At 53.1% G+C, this 16,605-nt stretch overlaps 8 protein-coding genes across 8 annotated transcripts; 5 read left to right on the forward strand and 3 right to left on the reverse strand.

Moving 5' to 3' along the window:
• Nucleotides 1–86: 86 nt before the first annotated feature.
• On the forward strand, nt 87–1,664 carry N7506_011392 (sorting nexin-4; the record flags this gene model as incomplete). The annotated part of the gene is made up of 2 exons (XM_056960685.1): nt 87–380; nt 477–1,664. 2 exons carry the CDS (start codon nt 87–89, stop codon nt 1,662–1,664), a joined length of 1,482 nt encoding a protein of 493 aa, XP_056806840.1.
• Nucleotides 1,665–2,023: 359 nt separating this feature from the next.
• Nucleotides 2,024–3,591, forward strand: N7506_011393 (putative ubiquinone biosynthesis monooxgenase (Coq6); the record flags this gene model as incomplete). The annotated part of the gene is made up of 2 exons (XM_056960686.1): nt 2,024–2,192; nt 2,246–3,591. 2 exons carry the CDS (start codon nt 2,024–2,026, stop codon nt 3,589–3,591), a joined length of 1,515 nt encoding a protein of 504 aa, XP_056806841.1.
• Nucleotides 3,592–4,006: 415 nt separating this feature from the next.
• N7506_011394 (histidine--tRNA ligase) lies at nt 4,007–5,662 on the reverse strand (the record flags this gene model as incomplete). Its single annotated transcript, XM_056960687.1, has 2 exons — nt 4,007–5,242; nt 5,300–5,662. 2 exons carry the CDS (start codon nt 5,660–5,662, stop codon nt 4,007–4,009), a joined length of 1,599 nt encoding a protein of 532 aa, XP_056806842.1.
• A 2,370-nt stretch (nt 5,663–8,032) lies between these two features.
• Nucleotides 8,033–10,449, forward strand: creB (uncharacterized protein; the record flags this gene model as incomplete). The annotated part of the gene is made up of 3 exons (XM_056960688.1): nt 8,033–8,068; nt 8,154–8,288; nt 8,350–10,449. 3 exons carry the CDS (start codon nt 8,033–8,035, stop codon nt 10,447–10,449), a joined length of 2,271 nt encoding a protein of 756 aa, XP_056806843.1.
• An 834-nt stretch (nt 10,450–11,283) lies between these two features.
• N7506_011396 (YOS1 family protein) lies at nt 11,284–11,735 on the reverse strand (the record flags this gene model as incomplete). The annotated part of the gene is made up of 4 exons (XM_056960689.1): nt 11,284–11,339; nt 11,435–11,545; nt 11,594–11,653; nt 11,702–11,735. The coding sequence occupies 4 exons, from the start codon at nt 11,733–11,735 to the stop codon at nt 11,284–11,286; spliced, it is 261 nt and encodes an 86-aa protein (XP_056806844.1).
• A 78-nt stretch (nt 11,736–11,813) lies between these two features.
• On the forward strand, nt 11,814–13,597 carry N7506_011397 (dolichyl-P-Man:Man(7)GlcNAc(2)-PP-dolichol alpha-1,6-mannosyltransferase; the record flags this gene model as incomplete). Its single annotated transcript, XM_056960690.1, has 3 exons — nt 11,814–11,823; nt 11,872–12,153; nt 12,213–13,597. The coding sequence occupies 3 exons, from the start codon at nt 11,814–11,816 to the stop codon at nt 13,595–13,597; spliced, it is 1,677 nt and encodes a 558-aa protein (XP_056806845.1).
• A 156-nt stretch (nt 13,598–13,753) lies between these two features.
• On the reverse strand, nt 13,754–15,263 carry N7506_011398 (Dynamitin subunit 2; the record flags this gene model as incomplete). Its single annotated transcript, XM_056960691.1, has 3 exons — nt 13,754–15,028; nt 15,078–15,137; nt 15,189–15,263. 3 exons carry the CDS (start codon nt 15,261–15,263, stop codon nt 13,754–13,756), a joined length of 1,410 nt encoding a protein of 469 aa, XP_056806846.1.
• Nucleotides 15,264–15,515: 252 nt separating this feature from the next.
• On the forward strand, nt 15,516–16,326 carry N7506_011399 (uncharacterized protein; the record flags this gene model as incomplete). The annotated part of the gene is made up of 3 exons (XM_056960692.1): nt 15,516–15,569; nt 15,621–15,662; nt 15,793–16,326. 3 exons carry the CDS (start codon nt 15,516–15,518, stop codon nt 16,324–16,326), a joined length of 630 nt encoding a protein of 209 aa, XP_056806847.1.
• Between the last annotated feature and the right edge of the window lie 279 nt (nt 16,327–16,605).

Here is a 16,605-nt window from a genome sequence, read left to right on the forward strand (position 1 = left end):
ATATTCCTTGAAAATAGCTATTGCTGGTACGACTGGAGTTCTCAAAACACACAGCCGGGTGATCACGGCCGACCGACACCCCCGCGATGGATCAACACGACGACTTCGACAGTGTTTCCTGGAAGCACGACCCAGACAGTGATGCGTCGCGCCCTACAACCGCTGGCACTGATGCCGCAGAATCGAGCGAAATCGGCCACGACGCCAATGGCAAGCGGAGAATGAGCTCCGCCCATGAAGAGCCTCAGGCCGGCCCGCGAGCCGACGCCGTTGACCTGGCGGGCATCGGTGATGGGGTCCTTGAGTGTCAAGTTGACTCCCCTCTTAAAGAGAATGACGGCACAAAAGACGCATATATCTCGTACCTGGTCACAACACATGTATGTGCCTCCTATGCCTCATACCTCTCTCTTCTACTGCTGCCTAGGTGCCAGGCGAGTATAGATGCTCGAACGAACAATCGCTGACAGAAGCAGACTGACTTCAAGTCCTTCCAAAAGCCCGAATTCACTGTTCGGCGACGATTCACCGACTTTTACTTCCTATACAAAACGCTTTACCGCGAATATCCAGCATGCGCGGTGCCGCCGCTCCCGGATAAGCACAAGATGGAGTACGTGCGCGGAGACCGGTTTGGCACGGAGTTCACGACGCGACGAGCATGGTCACTACATCGGTTCTTGAAGCGCTTGACTCTGCACCCCGTGCTTCGACGAGCCCCGCTGCTCACTATCTTCCTGGAATCGCCGGACTGGAATGCTCACATGCGCCTGCACTCAACTCGAACATCTACCAATACCAATTCGGATGGTGCTGCTACCGGTATCTTTGATAATTTTACCGACACTTTCGTCAACGCCTTTTCCAAGGTGCACAAGCCTGATCGGCGGTTTATCGAGGTGCGCGAGAAGGCCGATAAGCTTGATGAGGATCTATCGCATGTGGAGAAGACCGTCGCTCGCGTTGCGCGCCGTGAATCCGATTTGGAAACTGATTATGCCGAGCTGGCGACGCAATTCCGTAAGCTTGTTCAGCTAGAGCCTGCTGTTGAAGTCCCGCTACAGGTATTCGCGGCTTCGGTGGAGGAGACTGCGCGCGGAATGCGCGGGTTGAAGGAGCACACTGATCAGAATTACCTTGGCTCGCTACGTGATACAGAGTCTTACATCATGTCTTTGAAGACCCTTTTGAAGACTCGCGAGCAGAAGCAGCTCGATTTCGAGGCCTTGGTCGATTACCGCAACAAGGCTGTGACAGAGCGCGATTCCCTCGCTGCCAACCCGGCCGCTTATTACGCCTCCAACCCGCTCACCTCCTCGCCCGCCTCCTTTATTCGTTCGAAAATGGAAGATATGCGCGGCGTCGATCATGAGCAGTCCCGTCGCGAGCGCGTTCGGAAGCTAGAACTTCGGATCGATGAGCTGACCCGGGAAGTGGAGTCTGCAAAGACTACCTCCGAGATGTTTGACGAGGAAGTTGTGCGTGAAGTCGCAGACTTTGAACGTATCAAGGCGGTCGAATTCCGAGATGGGCTTGGTTCTTTTGCCGATTCACACATTGAATTCTATCAAGGCGTTCTTTCTACGTGGGAGAGATTCGTTGCTGAGATGGAAGGGGAGGGAGAAGGCCGTGACTCTGACGCAGCTGCCCTCGGGGCTGTTTAGGATACCCATCTTGACTCGGCACATTATTTGGACAGAGTGTTTTAGGGATAGCAATTCGTGTCGGTCTCATTTACTAGCTTTATCACCGTTTCATACCCGCAATACCATCATAACTTATCAATTGCTATCCCTACAGGTGATGGGCCCCTCAAGTGCTCAACAAGTAGATTGATAATCATATGCTGGAGCGTTTACAGCCCTCCAAGATAAAATGCTCGCTCGTTGCTTACCCATGGATGACTACTTTGAAACGATGAGGTTATTATACTTCCCAATCAGGTAACCAGGTCTGTTTGCACTGTTTGTCCATCCCACGTCTATCTTCGATCATCCGATTCAACCTCCGAGCACCAGACAAAATGCGTCCAATTTCCAGAGCCGTCCTCCGGCCGTACGTCTGCCAAACCTGCCGCCATGGACTTGGCGCTGGCCGGCGGCGATTTGCATCCCAAGCCGATTCTCCTGACCTCTACGACGTGGTTTGCGTCGGAGGCGGACCCGCGGGCCTAGGGTTATTGGCTGCACTCCGTATGTATACGTCCTGCAGGCAACATGGCCAGCTACTGATATCAATGCTCCAGGGGCATCTCCGATTACCTCCAAGCTCCGAGTGGCTCTCATCGAGACCCAGGACCTGGCCAAGGCCAAATCTTGGAATCTCGAACCAACCCAATTCTCCAACAGAGTCAGCAGCTTGACCCCCTCGTCGGTGTCATTCCTGCGCCAAATTGGCGCATACGAACACCTCGATGTCGACCGCGTGCAGGATTACCAGGATATGCAGGTCTGGGACGGCCAAACCGGGTCCCGAATATCATTCGACTGGTCAATGGAGACATCCCCATTCGAAGACCCGCGCACAGTAGCCACAATGACGGAGAACGCGAACCTGGTCCGCGCACTCCTCCGCCGAATCGCAGAGTCCGGCGACGAGAATCTCTCCCTCTTCTCTAACTCAACCGTCGCCTCCATCGAAACCGGCTCAGATCTCAAACCAGATGGCCCCGACCTCTCCGCCTGGCCAGTCCTCTCCATCAAACCAACCGGCCCAGGAGAATCGACCCCAAAGCGCATCGCAGCCCGCCTCCTCGTTGGCGCAGACGGAATCAACAGCCCCGTCCGCTCATTCGCCGACATCTCAACCCACGGCTGGGACTACGGCCGCCATGGCATCGTCGCAACCCTCGCGCTAGGCGATCTTGCCGTCCCTCCTTTCCCAGCCTCAAAGCGCACTGCCTACCAGCGCTTCCTCCCTGCTCTCGGTGGCCCAATTGCCCTCCTCCCCCTCCCAAATAACCACGCAACCCTAGTCTGGTCCACTACACCCGAGAACGCAGCTTACCTCAAGTCTCTCTCAACACCTTCCTTCCTCGCAATGGTCAACGCAGCCTTCCGTCTCGATATGACGGATCTCAGCTACATGATGGGCATGCCCTCTACCTCAGACATCTCCCACCAAGACGAGCTCGCCTGGCGGACACAGCACACCCCTCTGCCATCCCAAATCCCTCCACCCGCAACCGGCGTGCAGGATGGAACAGTCGCTTCTTTCCCCTTGCGTTTTAGACATGCTGCGCAGTACGTTTCCCCGCGCGTCGCGTTGGTCGGAGATGCTGCACATGTCATTCACCCGCTCGCGGGCCAAGGTTTGAACCTCGGACTGGCAGATGTGGCTTCTCTGTCTAAGACGATCCAGTATGCCGTTTCGCACGGTATGGATGTTGGTGACTTGCTTACACTTGAGCGTTATTCTTCGGAGCGGTACTTGCCCAATGCTAAGATCGGTGGTGCTTGTGACTTGCTCCATAAGATGTACAATGTGCCTGGGGAAGGGCCTGTTGCTTGGGCTCGGAGTGTTGGGTTGGGTGTTGTAGATCGGTTGCCTTTTGTCAAGTCATTCTTGATGAAGAATGCTGAGAGTTATTAGTGTGGGGTTGTTGTATATGTATGTCTCTGTACTTCTATTGTCGATCTATGCAAGCATTTCAAGTGTTTCAAGGTTCATGTCTGCCGGCTTTTTGCGCTGGTCATTGGTGACCTTCGGAGCTGCATGTAGTCTAATCAGGCCTGGCGAAGAGAGAACGGAATAGGAATGTAATGAGTTGGGTATTGGCACTTCCATGCCCAGATCTGACAAATGTAGGTATATTTTTGAAAACACCCATATCCATGGATCTTTTTTAGGCCATCAAGCTCCGGGTTTGACAATGCAAGATATCTATGTAATTTTGAGAAGAAGAAACCCTTCTAACAAACACGCTCAAGGGAAAAGAAACAAGAAGAACAAAACAAACGTAAGTGACGATCGAGAAATGGTGTGGGATATTGCACTGCCTGGCGACTTAGACAGTTGTGCTGCTCAGCTGCTCGGCCAGAGAGCCGACAAGTCCATCCTGCTTGCTGGCGAGACGGGTCTGCAGCTCGGAAACCAGGTTGTCGAGAGTGACCTCAACACCCTCCTTCTCCGGGTGTCCCTCGGGGAGACCCATCTCCTTGATGCGGCACTTGCCAGCGGCAAGCTCTTCCTCGCCGAGAATGATAGCGAAGGGGATGTTTCCTTGTTCCGCGGCCTTGAATTGCTGAGGAAGCTTAGGCTTCAGCTTGTAAGAGAACTCAGCCTGGACATGTGTTAGTACAGTTTCTTTCCTAGGCAAACGAATAGATGTGCTTACCTTGACACCAGCATTCCACAGCTTCTGGCAGATGTCCATGCGCTCCTTCAACATGCCAGTGAAGCCCTTGCCACCAAAGGCCATAACGTAGGCGTCGACCTCGCTGCTGCGCAGAGCGGCGCCGTTCTGCTTTTGTTCAAGAAGTGCCTTGGTGATAGAGAAGATACGCTCAACACCGAATGAGATACCGACACAAGGGATCTGGGCCTTGGGCGCGAACATGCCGACCAAGTTATCGTAGCGACCACCAGCGGCGACACTGCCAACACCGACGGAGGGGTCGTTGGAACGGTCATCATCCTCAGAAGGCTTACCCTTGCCCTTCTTAGCGGGCTTCTCGCCCTCAGTGGAGGAAGCCTGCACACCAGCAGAGCCCTCGGTGATAACCTCGTAGATGACACCGGTGTAGTAGTCCAATCCACGGGCGAGAGACATGTCGAAGGAGATCTTGTCCAACACACCAAATGCCTCCAAGTAGTCCATCATCAAGGCCATGTCGTCCAGACCAGCCTTGGCAATGGGGTTGGCGTTGAGCGCCTCATCCTGCAAGAGAGTGTTGAGCAGCTCGCGGGAGCCCTTGTTCATCACATACTTCTCAATGCGATCCGCAACCTCGCCGTCGAGACCCTTATCATTGACCATCTCCTTGCGCACATCCGCCCAAGGCATCTTGTCGAGCTTGTCAACGGCACTGGAGATAGGTCGGATCTTATCCTCTGGCACACCACACACGGCAAAGACACCGTCAAGGATCTTGCGGTGGTTGAGCTTAATAGTGTATCGGCCGTTCCATCCCAGCGCCTCGAAAACTTCACAAATGATTCGGATGATCTCAGAGTCGGGGATCATGGGGTCGTAAACTCCAGCAATATCCAGGTCAAACTGTACGAACTCTCTGAGACGGCCCTGAAGAGAATGTAAGCCATGTCAACGCATATTGAGGGGGTTCGAGTCTTATCTTACCTTGAGGATGGCAGGCTGGTCGCGACGGTAGACCTTTGCAACGTGGTAACGCTTGATGTTGCGGACTTCGGGGTTCATAGCCAGCCAGCGCGCGAAAGGCACAGTGAGGTCGTAACGCAGAGAGCAGATCTCGCCGCCCTGGTCCTTCAGGTCGTAGATGAGCTTCGAGTCCTCACCATATTTTCCAGCCAAGATTTCACGCAGTTCGAAAACGGGGGTATCGAGCGCGGTTGCGCCGTGTCTCTTCAGGACGTTCGAGATGGTGCTGAAGATGCGGTCTCGGAGGAGGGTGTCGGAACCGAACCAATCCCTAGTACCCTTGGGGGTCTTGAGGTTGAAAGTGGGACCCTTATCTTTTCCCATGTCGTCGGATTGAGTGCGATGTGAGGAGGAGGAAAACTGGCGATTGCGGCGGGGAGAAGTTTGGTGGGGGATGGTGGGGGCTCGGATATTATTTTTATTCAAGGTGACTCGACGGTGCAGGGTACAGTGACTCAGGCGAAGGGGTGACGCGCCAACTGGACTGGCAATTGCTCGAACGGAGCGAAGAGACACACGGCAGGACGTCATAAAAGAAGAGACACTCGGCGCAATTCTAATTATCAGGGTTCATACACGGATCTTGTGGTCTCCTGAGGCTGCTGTTGATTGGGTGGTTGTTGCTGTTTTGGGGTAATTTCCCCGAGAGTTTATCCGGTTGCAAACACCGTTTCATGAATCAGCGGTGTTTGCTCTGTTTGTTTATGGGGCTCTTCCGATCACTTCCAGAACTGCCCAACGGCAAGGTCTCCAAGGAGCTTCCTTGTTGTAACGGCCAGCTGCGCGTAAGCCAAGCGCTGTTTAATCCCACGTCCTACCCAGTGGCTTGAACATACAAAATGCTACCTTACAACGTCGTCAGTTAGGTGTGTCTTCCCGGCGAAGCCAACCAACACATCCATACTTTGGCGTTGAAAAACCAGAGAGCCTACAGGTCTCGCGCGCAGGTCGCCCCAAGAGCCATGGATCCATACACATGGGGCACTGACCTCTTGATGATATACAGTGGCTAAATTCCCCGGATTTACACAGTTCCCTTGATTGCAACCTGATTGCAACCTCAAGAAAATGACTCATGCGGCTTATGCGCGAAAATGAAAAAGGCGCCATTTGCCTTTGTGTTTCAAGGCACTGCATTCCGATGTCATACAGCAAGGTCCAGAGTGTAATACGGAGTAGAGGGACCATACTTGCCCGTTTTATACATGCAGTACGCAGGAAATCACCCATTCGGGACAATCCGATCTACTCCACAGCCCCGGGCAACGTCATTGATCGGAACTAGCGTACATAGAACGGGCATTTCCATGTCATGTCGGGATACTACTTGGAGCGCTAGTATTTGGTTGCTTTTTCCTATCTTGAATTGCCGGTCTTCAACGTGCGCCTTTTTTCCTACAAGTACGAGCCCCTTGGAAAGTCAAGCTTATGCCTCGCCACCCCCACTTTGTACGGATCCGGCAACGGACGGAGCGCCTTGAATGGTCTCCTGCATTGCCGCCTAGATACCTCGTTTAAATTGGCCCGATCTCATAGGGTGTTTATGTAGATGCCCCCCCTCCAGGAGGATGATCTCCTTTCATTGTACGGAGTACGCATGTACGGTATATTCATATTCCAACGTCAATGCCGACCACAGTCCCTCATTACACGGGAACGTGCACAGTGTCCGGAGTACGGGGAACAAAGGAGTGGCTGGACGGGCCTATTGGAACCGAGAATGAAATTGATATGCACGACGTGCCGCGAATAGATCGCGCGGACGGCGGCCGAGCAGCGTGGAATCCAGGTGGTCTTTTTCACCCCTTGCGGATGAAAAGTATCAAGCAATCTGAGAACATCTTACGATGACTTACGATGTGAGAGAGAGCCTTGATTCATCCGCAAGGAACACATCTCGTCCGTTTCAAGGACCGGGGCCACCGCCACTTTTTTTTTTGCTCCACGGCGTGAATAACCATTGGCCGTTGCGGCACGCCATGCGAGGGGCGGACACATGGCCCGTGAGCGAGGGCGGGCAGGGGCCAATCAAGTGAGCGGAGCGGACTGAGTTCATGGCTCCAATGGCCGGAGAGGGGATTCTGTCCCATGGACGTGGGGAGACCACTGGGGAAGGGCGTCGGCCAATGAGTGGAGGATGGGCATTGGGGGCTGCGGTACCGCCGGAAGCCTCGAGTTTCGCATTCCGACAGACTGTTAGCCCCAAGATAAGTCGAAGTTCACATTGTACAAGCCAAGTAGATAGTACGTCAAAACAAAACAAAAGGAAAATAAGAAAATCGGCGATTGGAGTACTCCTGTACCTGTCTCCACGTGGCTTCAACGGGCTAGGATGAAAAGGGTAGGTCAAGAAAGGATGCGGAGTGGCCTTCTGGACGTTTCCGCAGTAATTTGGTTACCTGAGAGTTCTCCCGTATTAAGACAATATGTGATATCGCTTGGTTCCTATTCCCCTCTCGGCTCTTTATACTCACTACCTTACTACTCCATACTCCTCTCTAACCCTTCTCTTCCGCTTCACCCTGCGCTTGACGGACTCTCTCTCTCTCTCCTCCGATCACTTCCCATTCCCACCCGTGGACCGCCCCAAACTTTATGGGAACACGTTCAACGTATCCGAACTAGTCCATTTCCCCGGCTCTTCCAGATTACTCTCTTTCACCAATGCCGACTGCCACCACTCACTAAGCCATCATGAAGGGGCTCTTCTCTAAAGGCTCGAAGAATGGGGTAAGCCGGCACCTTGTAGCACAGCAGACGCCTCAAGCACTCCGCGAGAGCCATTGGAATTGAGACTAACCGTGACTCCGCGTAGGCCTCCAACCCCACGGCTACAGCGCCGCCCGTGAAAAAAGACATCGCCCCGCAGATCTCCCCGCTGGAAAAGAGGTTACAGGATCTGGGGGCGATCCGTGACGATGGCAGCGACAAGTTCTTTGGCATGGAGAATGTGAGTGTGCGCCTGCCCCAATTCACGAGTGACACGCTGACCATGCTGCGTTCGCGCTCAGTACGGCAATACCTGCTACTGTAATTCCATCCTCCAATGTCTCTACTATTCAGTGCCCTTCCGCGAAGCCGTCATCAACTACCCGCAACGAACGCCACTCGAAAGCCTCGAGGCTGCCCTCGCAACGAACCTACGATACCAGAATCCCACCGCATATCTCGAGGCCGAGGCACTGGCAGCGAAGCAGAAGGCCGCCTCGCCACCCTCGGCGCGCCAGGCGGGCGCACCCCCGAACCAACCGCAGAAGCCAGAAGATAAGGACTCGGCAGAATACAAGAAGAAGGTAGCATTGCAGACTCTCCCGATATTGGAAACAAAGAACAATGCGGCTAGTTACGGAATGTCGGAATCGCTCTTCACCTCGCTCAAGGACATCTTTGAGTCGGTGGCGGGGAGTCAATCGCGCATCGGCGTGGTGCGCCCACAACAGTTTTTAGACGTCCTCCGGCGAGAACATGAAATGTTCCGCTCTGCGATGCATCAGGATGCACATGAGTTCTTGAATCTACTGCTCAATGAAGTCGTCGCCAACGTCGAAACGGAAGCCACAAAACAAGCGTTCGCGGAGAAGGCCTTGCCACCCACCGAGAGCGCGGACTCTCTTGGGATGCTGGCACCGGCGGGTTCGAAATCGCCAAATACTACGAGATGGGTTCATGAGCTGTTCGAGGGCACTTTGACATCCGAGACAAAGTGTCTCACTTGTGAGAAGGTCTCACAACGAGACGAGGTGTTTCTCGATCTATCGGTCGATCTAGAACAACACTCATCAGTGACTTCGTGTCTCCGCAAGTTCTCGGCGGAGGAAATGCTCTGCGAGCGCAACAAATTCCACTGCGACAACTGCGGAGGTCTTCAGGAAGCGGAGAAGCGTATGAAGATCAAAAGATTGCCCCGTGTGTTGGCTTTGCATCTGAAGCGTTTCAAGTATACAGAAGATCTGCAACGCCTGCAGAAACTCTTCCATCGTGTCGTGTATCCTTACCACCTTCGTCTGTTCAACACCACAGATGATGCCGAAGACCCAGATCGTCTCTATGAATTGTACGCGGTGGTGGTTCACATCGGTGGTGGACCATACCACGGACACTACGTTGCCATTATCAAGACCGAGGACCGCGGCTGGCTGCTGTTCGATGACGAGCTTGTGGAACCGGTTGACAAAAACTATGTACGCAATTTCTTCGGAGACCGCCCTGGATTGGCGTGTGCCTATGTCCTGTTCTATCAAGAGACCACCCTCGAGGCCGTGATGCGGGAGCAAGCCCAAGAAGACCAGGCATCCACCGGCACAGTTCCTGAAGCGGGCGAAGCCGGTAAACAGAATGGTTACCCGCTCTCGACTCCGCTATCTCATGCACAAAGCGCCACGCAGCTTCCTTCTGATGACTCCTCTCGCCATACTCCCCTCAAACGCATCCCCACGGCACCTCCACTATCCACATACCCAGAAGAAGCCTCGGAGCCCATGCCACCTTTGCCAACTTCCCCTCAGCCTGTGCAACCCACTCAGCCACCTCTACCGCCGATCCCCGATGAACCGACCCCTCCGTTGAGCCCGAAGAAGAGTGACCACCAACTGCGAAAAGAACGGCGTGCTTTGGAAAAAGAGAAGGATAAGAATGAAAAGACTCGGCAGAAAGAACAAGAGCAACAGAACAGAGAGAGACAGCGGCGAGAGGCCGAGGAGTTGAGGAAAGCCATCGAGGCCAGCAAAGCCGATGCAAATGATGTCGGCACTGAGAATGGATCCCCCAGAAAGTCAACAAGCTTCGGGTTCCTCAAGCGAGGAAGTCGCAGTCTCAGCCAACGGCTCAACAAGGACAAAGAGCCTCGAGTCTCGACATCAGATCTCTCCACCTCACCCCTTCTCCCCGAATCCGTCCCGGAAGCGCCGACAGAAGCACAACCAACAGCACCCAAGCCTATCAAACCAAGCCCTGTCTCTCCACCCATTCAATCCCCCGTCTCGCCACGGGAATTCCCTCCAATCTCCAACCATAAGCCAATTCGGGGCAACGATCCCCTTAACAAAGATCATCACACGCCCGATAAGCCCACTCACCGGTGGCGATCATTCAGTTTCAAGAAAGTCTCTTGAACACCCAGTCCCCGTTCCGTCCTACTTCTGACTCCGGAGATACCCCTGCACCTGCATATACGAGTGCTTCTGCTTTGCACATAGCTTCCCCAAGGATGTATTATCAGTCATGATCTTGCCATTCTCCCGTGGTTCTTCCACAATGTCTTTCTAGATTCTTTTGGATCTTGTCGGATATCGCGCTTCTTCTTTCCATCTTTTTTTTTCTCTTTCCTTCCTGCTGTATCATTTCCTGCTGTATCATGAACGCGTGATACCTGAGTTCAACAAGAGGCGTTCATCTTTCTGGTTTTGTTTTCTTTTCCTAGCGTGGGTTGGTCTCAGGTGTTGTTTCTTCTTCTATCTCATTGCAAAGCGAATCGTTTCGACTCTTCTTACTTGCATCTCGTCCCATACGTATAGATGCCTTGCTTGTCTTGTGCTGCTGAAAAGAAAGAGGGTTGGCATACATGTACGGAATACATATACAACGTAATCCAACTAGAATCCTCGTCCTTCACATTGCCGTATCTCGTTCATTGCGTCAGTTCTAGCATCTATATACAGAACTGTGTCCAAAGCAGGTTCCCAGGCAGATGTAGCCAATGCCTTCCGTGGGCCAAGTAAGGTGGTACAATTGTGTTATCCCTATAGGATATCATCACAGTCCAATGAGATCGGTCACGTGGATCGTGTCGCGATTGGTGTTGCCTTGGATGTTTCTGACTTCCATTCGACTGGGAGGGGTATAGAGGTTGCGCGAGTCGCTGGAATACGAGATTGGAGAGTTCAAGTGTGGGTGATCAGTTTCAGTAGCATTCGGCTCGCGGTGGAGAGGTAGACGGCGCGGCGTATTTAACCGAGGATCAGCTCGTACACAATGATGACGGTGTTGATGATGATAAGAGGTACTGTTGGTAGTAGACTGGTCAGTACATCGAGGCCATCTCCAAGTATTCCAAGTCCCAAGAATCAACGAGGCAGGGGTTCAGAGGGGAAAACGTACTTCGCATCACGGTGCGCACACTCGCGATAAGATTGATGGTCTTGGCCTTGACACTTGTACTATCGTATGACGCGCCAAATCCAGGCTCTGCTTGCGTGCGACCCCATCCGACTAGTTATCCGTTAGAGCTGTTTCGCGAGGTGGGTAGGTGGGACATACCGCGAGCTAGGAAGCGGTCTTCGGAGAGGATAGCGATGGCATTGATGATGAGGATAATGACTTTATGAAGATTAGCAGAGCTTCATCATGATAGGAACGTACACATACCATAAAACAGCTTCCCCAGGCCGAAGAAAAACATTGCGTCGAGTTGCGGATGATGTTAAGGTGAGGTGCGGGAAGCCGCCAGATCTCCGCAACTCTCTCCTCGGAAGTCACCATGGGATTTGGTTCGTTGACTCTATACATGCGCGCACGTCTTGACTAATTGATTCTAGCAGCTGCGTTCCTCGCTCTTCTATTTCCGGCTTTGATTCTCTTGCATCTATTCGTCGCTCCTTATACCAAAGTCGAAGAGTCCTTCCATGTTCAGGCTGCGCATGACCTGATAGCTCACGGTCTGCCTAAGGGTTGGAATGATTTGACTCTCAATCGGACGAATTATGACCATTTCGCCTTTCCAGGGGCAGTTCCCCGGAGTGCCCTAGGTGCTGTGGGACTTGCTTTGCTCTCCAAGCCTGTGATCTGGTTCAATGCGGGCATCAACCAACAGCTATTAGGTACCATGACACCCGTGGACCCCAACTCAATACTACATTCCAACTGACAGCACCTACAGTTCGAGGGATTTTGGGACTTTTCAATGCCTCATCTCTGGCAATCTATGCAAATGGATTGCGCCGCAGCTTCGGCCAGCCCGTAGCTATCTGGTACATCATCCTCCAAGCAAGCCAGTTCCACATCATATACTATGCGTCCCGACTACTATCAAACATGTTCGCCTTCGGCATGACGAACATAGCATTCACGCTTCTTCTGCCCGGACCGAATTTATCTCCAAACCAGCGAAGTCTCGCTCTGGTCCTCCTCACGATCGCAGGTATAGTCTTCCGCTCCGAACTCGCCCTTCTAGTCGGGACCCAGACTCTATTCCTCCTCGCAACACGCCAAGTCACTATCCCCAGAGCCATATTCGCAGGTCTGGTCGGTCTGGTCAGCGGCCTCGCCTTGACAGTCTGCATAGACGGAGCCTTCTGGCAGAGCTTCCCACTGTGGCCTGAATTCGAAGCTTTCCGCTTCAATGTGCTGGCCGGCCAATCGTCAGAGTGGGGAACAGAGCCTTGGTCTTTCTACTTTTTCAACGCGCTCCCCCGCCTCCTCTTCAATCCCCTTTCCTATCTCCTCGCTATCCCAGTGGCTTTAAGACAACCTGCTACACGGAAGAGCGCAGCCGCACTCCTCATTCCGGCGGTGGCTTTTGTTGCACTTTATAGCTTCCAGCCTCACAAGGAGTGGCGGTTCATTATCTATGTAATCCCGTCTTTGACGTCCGTTGCGGCTTTGGGCGCCGGATTCCTCTGGACCCACCGCTCGCGTTCCTTCTTTGCGCGCTGGGCGACGCGGGCTCTCGTGGTCTCTTCCTTCGGCGTGTTTTTGCTATCGAGTCTCGTTCTCTTACCTGCATCCGCCGCTAATTACCCTGGTGGACAAGCGATTGATGCTCTGCACCGTCAACACGCTTTGTCCAAAGATATCTCCGCGCAGTCGGATATCAATGTCTACTTGGGTAACCTGGCTTGCCAGACTGGCGTGACACGTTTCTTACAGCAAGATTCTTCGTCGGGTTGGGTATATGATAAAACAGAAGACGAGGGCATGAAGTCAACAGGTGAATTTTGGGATCGGTTCGACTATGTTGTCCTGGAGGCTTCGCTGGATGAAAAGTCGCTGGATACAGACGAGGGCAGACTCCGTCTTGCACTGCCGACCTCTGCGTGGGAGAGTGTATATGTTGTGAATGGATTTACTGGGATCTCGGTCTTGAGACCTGGTGTTCCGGCTACTGGTATTGCTGAGCGACACATTCTTGGCTCTATTGGCGGTACGCGTGCGATCGAGCTCTTTGAGGTTATTCGCAAGCATGCGAGAGCTTTGCTGCGTGGGTGGTGGATTGAGCCGAGGATGGAGCCTAGGGTTCAGATTCTAAAACGTGTAAGAGCTTGATTGAGAGCTTATTTATACTTGAATGAAAAGAATATTTTGGTTTTGTTCACTGATATGGATGGGAATATTGACAAACTTAAAACACATAAGCCCCCATATTCGAGGCATATGCTAACTGGGTATTATTCAAACCGGATCAAAAGTAGATGAAGCAAATCACTGCCCCGGCGCTTCAAGACGCCCGAGGCGAGATTCTAAATCCCTCACCCAGGGCTCAACGGTCTCAACATTGGAGCGTAGAGCAGCTTCGCCTTGTCGCATTTTCTCTTCCACATTGGTCAGTCCCTCTCGCCACTGTTCGATCTCCGATGCCATCTCCGCCTGGCGCTTCTCTAATTCATCAAGAGATTCAGCAGCATGGGCCGCGCCAGCATGACAAGCACGGAGGGAGCGCAAACGCTCAAGAACACTGGGGAGCAAGGGGTGTAAGGATTGGATGGTTGGGAGGGTAGCGTAGAGAGCCTGGATCTTGGCTGTGTGTTCGTCATCTGCCGATGCGTCCATTGCGGGTGTATCAGCGTCTGAGCTCGCCAGACGAGCATTATGTGCTGCTTTCGCGGCGTCGAATGCCTTTCTGCGCGCTGCAGTCAGGGCTTCGGCGTCTGTTGTTAACTTTCGCACGCGAGTCGAGAGAGCTTCGAGGTGTGGGGTTGTCATTCCCGGGCCGCTGGGTGCGCCTGAGGTTGGGTTCGTACCGACCAGAAGGCCGGTGAGGGCTGACAGTCGGGAGGTGAGTTGATCCAGGGCTGGGATGACGGGGTGTGGCGTTGTGTCGTTAATTCCATCGGCAACAAACGGATTTGAAGAATTGGAGATGCCTATCGAGCTCTCGAGAAGGGCTAGTCGGCTGTCAAATGCCGCTGCATGGGAGAGAATGCCCGCAGAGGCAGGCTGGGGCGCTGCAACCGAGGCAACGGCAGGTGTGCCTGAAGCTTGGGACTTTGCATCTGGCGCCGCTCCGGATCCAAGTTTCTGTGACAACAATGCAGCAGCCGAGTGCGATGGCGTGGCGCCTCGCGAAGCGTGAAGATTGTCCAAGGCGCGGCTCAGCTCCGCAACACCATCGCCCAAATCTTCTGTCTTTTCAGTGGTGTTCTGTGACGCATCGCCCTCGGTCTTCTGGTTGGCCATCTCCACTTTGAGATCTTCGACTTCTCTCCGCAACCGTGCCAGTCTGCGCTCCACCGATTCGTCTTCGCTGTCACTTAGGTCCCCAACCTCCTCTGTGCCATCTGTGCGTTTCCGGCGACGGTTCGTATCCTTGCTCCGATATGCCTGACGCTTCATTGAGATGCTGTCGGAGAAATTGGCATCACGGGCATCCACGGCCGCGCCCATGAAATGCAAACGCGCTTGGTCTGCGTTGACGCCCTCACGGTCAATGTCGGAGCTGGAGTCGTCATGGTCGGATTCAGTGCGGATGGTCCCCGTCTGGCCATGATCAGTTATCGCCAATGACGTCTTGTTCAGTTGCACTTACGGGGAGGGTGGATGCTTCATCGGTCAGGTCGGGGGTTTCGTAAATATCCGGGGATGGATCCTGGGACGTCAGCAGCGTCCAAATTGAGGGGATTAAATGAGGCTAGCTTACCAAGTCCGGCAATCCGGCATATTTCTTGTTGAAGGCCATTTTGGACTGCAGCTCCGCATCGGAGAGGGTAAACATAGGAGGCCCCGGGGTGACGAGGTGGTTAGTCAGCAAAAGCACGTGTCAAGCCTCGGACCCCCCACGACCACATGCAATTGACGACAGACAAGCTCGCAGGTGCTCCGTAGTTCTTCCTCAAGTACCGGAGTATATAACTATTCAGTTCCTCTTCTGAATTTTGTCTCCTTAAACATCTTCAATTGATCTCCAGCTCATCCTACACATTCCAAGCTTCTCTACCCCGCATCCCGAGCTATAGCTACTTCCAAAATGGCCGTTCCAGCAGACGTCACTATCAAGAACCTTAGCGGTGAATGGGCAATGGTACAATGAACGACTCACACACTCCATGGTCCTCAAGCTCATTCATAACAGGAGTCCGCTTTGTCCAGCCCGACAGACCCTGTTCTCGCTCTGGTATGAATCCCCGAAGCCCTAACTCAAAATTGAGTGAAACCCAAAGCGTCACAACCCCGAAACACCTAACTACCCCCTTGTCCAAATACATAAATCGAAACCCACAGTATACCCCACTGACAATCCTTAGCAAGGAATGGGTTGGATCACGCGCAAGGCTCTCTCCCTCGCCAAAGTGACCATCTACATCCACCAGTACCCAGACAGCGAAAAACCTGAGATCTTCCATGTCGACGGCCAGTCTGTTCTCACTGGTGGAATCCAGGGCACTAAGGAATCTCGTACTCTTGACTGGCAACAGCGAGAGCACACCGACCACATCTTTGGCAAGTTGGTCGGCCAATCGCGCCACTTCGCCAAGATCGAGGATCTTGACATCCAATCCTCCGTCGGCAAACCCGAGGATGATGCGCGAGTCGCCAAGTTCCTGAAGGGTGAGACGTTGGTCGACGGATCGAAGAGCGATGGTTTCCTCGAAGAGGAGGCTTTCATGCAGAGCTTTGTGCAGAATGCCGAAGCTGGCTGGACTGCTGAGCAAGTCTGGGGCTTTGAGATCATTGATGGTCAGAGACTCCACACTCGCCGTGTTGTGGTGACGAAGAATGGCCAGGTCGAGCTGGCCAGACTTGTTTACACTTTCCAGGCTCGTCGGGTTGAAGAATAGATTATTTTCGTGGGTACTGCTGGCATGCACCTGGGAAATTGAGAAGCTAGTCTTATCTTTGAAATCAACATAGCGTTTATTTTAGACCTTTATCGAGAGTATTGTGTTTTGCTTTGGGGCACATTCAAAAGCTGGACTCAATGTGCAGATTAAAACTATCCATGGATGTTTAATGGGTGTGCAAAGCCCTTCGAAGATGTCCAGGTGTTTCTGAGCTGGGTTTGACACACCCACAAATAATAATGAGGTTGGTCTCAACCTAGCCATAGGGTTCCGAGG

The sequence above is a fragment of the Penicillium brevicompactum genome, assembly GCF_028827555.1.
Source record: "Penicillium brevicompactum strain IBT 35665 chromosome Unknown utg000007l_segment0_segment0, whole genome shotgun sequence".
Taxonomy (NCBI): Eukaryota; Fungi; Ascomycota; class Eurotiomycetes; order Eurotiales; family Aspergillaceae; genus Penicillium; species Penicillium brevicompactum.